Source organism: Quercus suber, unplaced genomic scaffold (genome assembly GCF_002906115.3).
Source record: "Quercus suber isolate HL8 unplaced genomic scaffold, Cork oak 2.0 scaffold_76, whole genome shotgun sequence".
NCBI lineage: Eukaryota > Viridiplantae > Streptophyta > Magnoliopsida > Fagales > Fagaceae > Quercus > Quercus suber.
This window is the reverse complement of record NW_027069541.1, coordinates 479,280-483,385: the sequence shown is the minus strand read 5'-3', so window position 1 is coordinate 483,385 and position 4,106 is coordinate 479,280. Positions and strand designations below refer to the sequence as shown.

The window sequence follows — 4,106 nt, the reverse complement described above, 5'->3', positions numbered from 1 at the left end:
CCATGAGGACAGCTGCCACTACTTTCAACCACATATCCATCTCTCCAGAAGGATGCCATTAATACCAAAACTATGATGTGATAGGCTGAATAATGAGTAAACTTAGGCGATGAATTGCACAAGGAATTTTTGAAGCACAACATACCTGCTGCAATTTAGCAGCAATTTTCTGGTACATTTCACTTATTTCAGGCAAGTACAAGTCCTTCATGGTTTTGATCTGCAAAAAGAAATTAGCAAGACAGATTATCAAACTCTTCATTTCATCAGAAGTCTTTATTTATTTCCTTATTATCAGTGCACTAATGCATGCTTCCCCTTGGGGGAAGGTTATACATATCCATTAAAGCATGAGTTTGTATAGGGTTTTACACAAGCTTCAGTTAACGTTTCAACCAGTGGATTTTATAACAATACAAATATGAAGCTATCATTGTAATGTACAAATATATTCCAGATGAAATTTAATAAAGAAAAGAAAAGAAAAAAAGAGGGGGAGAACAAAAGGAGTCTTAAATTGATAATATCCATCCATCATCCACAAGTGCTATTCACTCTTAATATCAGGAGACAAATATGCCTATATTTACTTATCCTAAACCACATTCAGCTGCACTACAATAATCATCTTTTTCTTTGTCCTCATGTACAAAGTTTTTCTTAAAATATTTCTTTTTAATGAACTTTGATATGAAATAAATAAATACACATGTCCACTCATGCACAAACAAGAATTCCTGGTTCTTCTCTATGCTGATGCAACCCACATCTTTCTTGATAGGTACACCAGACAGCCTAGTTGATGGACAAACTCACTACATTTGACCAAGATTTCATCTTCATGAATTCCTTTTTATTTCTACTCAAGATATGGGTGATTCCCCTTTTAATTCATGTTGACCATCTTTCCTAATAGGAACTTCACCAGACTAACTACTTGCTAGATAAACCATATTACAATTAATAAAATACTAATTTTCTACAAATTACTCTCAAGCCTTGCTTTTATATTTTTTTTGGCTCAGGATAATGGCTGTAGATATTTTTCCTATAATCTATTTAATAACTCGTGAAACATTTTTTTTTTTTATTTATATAAATCTTAGCACCCAAAAGCAATTTTTTTTATAGGTAAGAAATATGTATATTCAAAAAAGGCACAAAGCAAAACAAGAGAAAAACAAAAAACAGAGAAGGAAACTAATTACAAAGAAAAAGAGAACTAAGGAACAATGGGAGAGAATCACTAGATGTGAGTCCCCAAGCCCTAGACCAATCATGAAGAGAACCAGTAAAAAGAGCAAGCAACTTGTCATCGGATCTATCCAAATCCTCAAAAGTCCGCCAATTGCATTCCTTCCAAATACACCACATCAAACACAACACAACTAAATTCCAAATGTTAAAGGAGTGCTTTTATATCATTGCCTAAGCCCCACTATGACCATATTCTCTCCAATGCACCAAAATCACTATTTGTCAAACCAAGTAGTAAAATAACTCAATCTGCTACACAACTAAAAAAAATTATGAATAAAAAATATCATCTCACAATTAAAATACAAATTCTCTCTCTCTCTCTCTCTCTCTCTCTCTCTCTCCTACCTATATTTTTTTTTGATAAGTAATAATGATATATATTCAAGAACACTGCCTTACGCAAAAATACATTAAGGCAGAGAGAAAAATACAAAGGGAAAAGAGAGAGAAGAAAGAAAAAAGAAAAGAAAAGATACTAATGACAAAGGAGAGAGATAAGAAAACTAGGGAGAGAATCACTAGAGGTGAGTCCCCAAGCTCTAGACCAGTCAAACAGAGAGCCACCAAAGGAAGCCGATAGCTGGTCATCCGAACTATCCAAGTCCTCAAAAGTCCTTCTGTTTCACTCCCTCCAAAGACACCACATTAAGCATAATGGAGCTAAATTCCAAATGCTAAACGAATGCTTTCCATGCCAATTCCACCAACCAAAAAAAGTACCTGCAACCGATCTTGGCAAGACCCAAGAGATCCCAAAAGATCTAAACACCAAACTCCACAACCGATTAGCCTTACCACAGTGAAGAAACAAATGATCCACCGTCTCCCCATTACACCGGCACATAATGCACCAGTCAACAAAATCCATCCTTCTACCCCTCAAATTGTCACCTGTAAGAATCCTATCCTATACAACAGTCCACACAAAGAACGAAACACGCCAAGGAACCTTAACCTTCCAAATGCCTTTCCAAGGAAAAATAATGGGCAAAGGACTTCTCAACTTATTGTAAAATGATCGGATATCAAAATCTCCATTCTTTGTCAACTTCCATCGCGTACGATCTCCATTCTCAGAGAAAGGAAGATTTAAGTCCAAAGTACGGAGAAATTCATCCATCCCACCCATTTCCCAATCATTAGGTCTCCGAATAAAATGAACATCCCAGCTTCTTCGTTCCTCTAACCCCAACCGTTCAAGAGAAGAGGCCACTGATGCCTCTTTATTGGATGCAATCCCATACACACTCGGGAAAGTCAATTGAAGTGGAGAATCCTCACACCAATGATTTGTCCAAAGCTTAACTCTATCTCCCACCCCCACTTCAAAGCGAATATTTTTGCTAAAGTCCTCCCAACCCATGCGGATACTTCTCCACAAACCACACCCATGAACCCCTCTACCTGCTTGGATGACCAACCCCCCCATTCTTCCCCAAACTTTAGAGCTACAACCCTTCTCCAAAGCCTTGTCTCCTCAATCCCAAACCGCCATAGCCACTTCCCTAATAAGGCTTTATTAAAAGTAGTTAATTTCCTAACTCCTAACCCACCATTTTTCAAATGTGCACACACCTTGTCCCAACCCACCAAATGAGTCTTGGAGTCCCCCCACAAGAAATCTCTTTGCAACCTCTCAATTTTATTAGCCACATGCGTAGGGATGGTAAAAAGAGATAAATAATAAGTGGGAAGACTAGATAAAGTGCTTTTAAGCAACATTAGTCTTCCGCCGTTAGACAAATACATCTTCTTCTAACTGGCCAACTTACGCTCAAATTTCTCCAAGATAGAATTCCAAACAGTGGGAGACTTATGGGACGCCCCCAAAGGCATACCAAGGTAGTTCATAGGCAAAGACCCAACCCGGCATCCCAAAATCTCTGCCAAGACAAAGACATTAAGGACCTCTCCAATGGGAACCATTTCACTCTTCAATGCATTAACCTTTAAACCTGTAACTGCTTGGAAACAAAGAAGAAGCATCCGAATATGTAGAATCTGCTCCTCATTTGCATCGTAAAACAAGATCGTATCATTTGCAAACAAAAGATGTGATACCCCTAGCCCTCCACTCTGTCTACCAGCAGCCCTAAACCCTCGAAGCAATCCAGCCCCTTTAGCTCTTTTCATCATCTTATTGAAGACCTCCATCATAACTAGAAACAACATGGGAGATAACAAGTCCCCTTGTCTCAAACCCCTCGAACTCCCAAAAATATCAGCAGGAGACCCATTAAACAAGACAGAGAATTGGACAGTAGATATGCATGTGCAGATCCACCTACACCACTTCATCCCAAATCCCATTCTCTCCCCTACCTATATATATATATATATATACAATTTTATGAATATTTAATAAATAACAAATAATATACATAACTAAGTGACATATGTTCTTAAACAAGTTAAAACATATATGTCCTAACAATTTGCTAATTTTCTCTTTAAATAATTATAATCTAGTTACAGTTTTGGCTCTATATAAAGAGTACCAAGCTATAAACGCTAAAGACATTATGAGCCATCTTATACTCTCTCCCACACTCTCTTATTTTGAAACTTTATCATTTTTCTACCCATGAACACATCTCCATACTTCTTTCTCCATTTCCCTTACAAAAGTCTCTTAATAAACAAACACTAAAACTCTTACAAACATTAGAACTCATCTAAACACAATTCTCTCACTCTCCATATTCAGAAAATACATTTATCTTGCTATCCATCTCTCCAAACATCTAAACACATCTCCTTATCCATTTCTCTTACAAAACCTCTAGCAGTTCCAATATCTAATTTTTACTATCTTTAACCTCTATATCTATTATTCTTCTTCACAT

The 4,106-nt window shown here is 36.9% G+C and overlaps 1 protein-coding gene across 1 annotated transcript in view; it reads right to left on the bottom strand.

Annotated features, from left to right (window-relative positions):
- LOC136061338 (uncharacterized) overlaps nucleotides 1-2,689 on the bottom strand; it is a 19,788-nt gene extending 17,099 nt beyond the window's left edge. The window contains exons 1-2 of the mRNA XM_065773551.1: nucleotides 2,210-2,689; nucleotides 146-220 (exon numbers count right to left, since the gene is read on the bottom strand). Coding sequence (XP_065629623.1) covers nucleotides 146-220; nucleotides 2,210-2,689 — 555 coding nt within the window. The remainder of the gene's footprint in view (nucleotides 1-145; nucleotides 221-2,209) is intronic.
- Nucleotides 2,690-4,106: the final 1,417 nt, after the last annotated feature.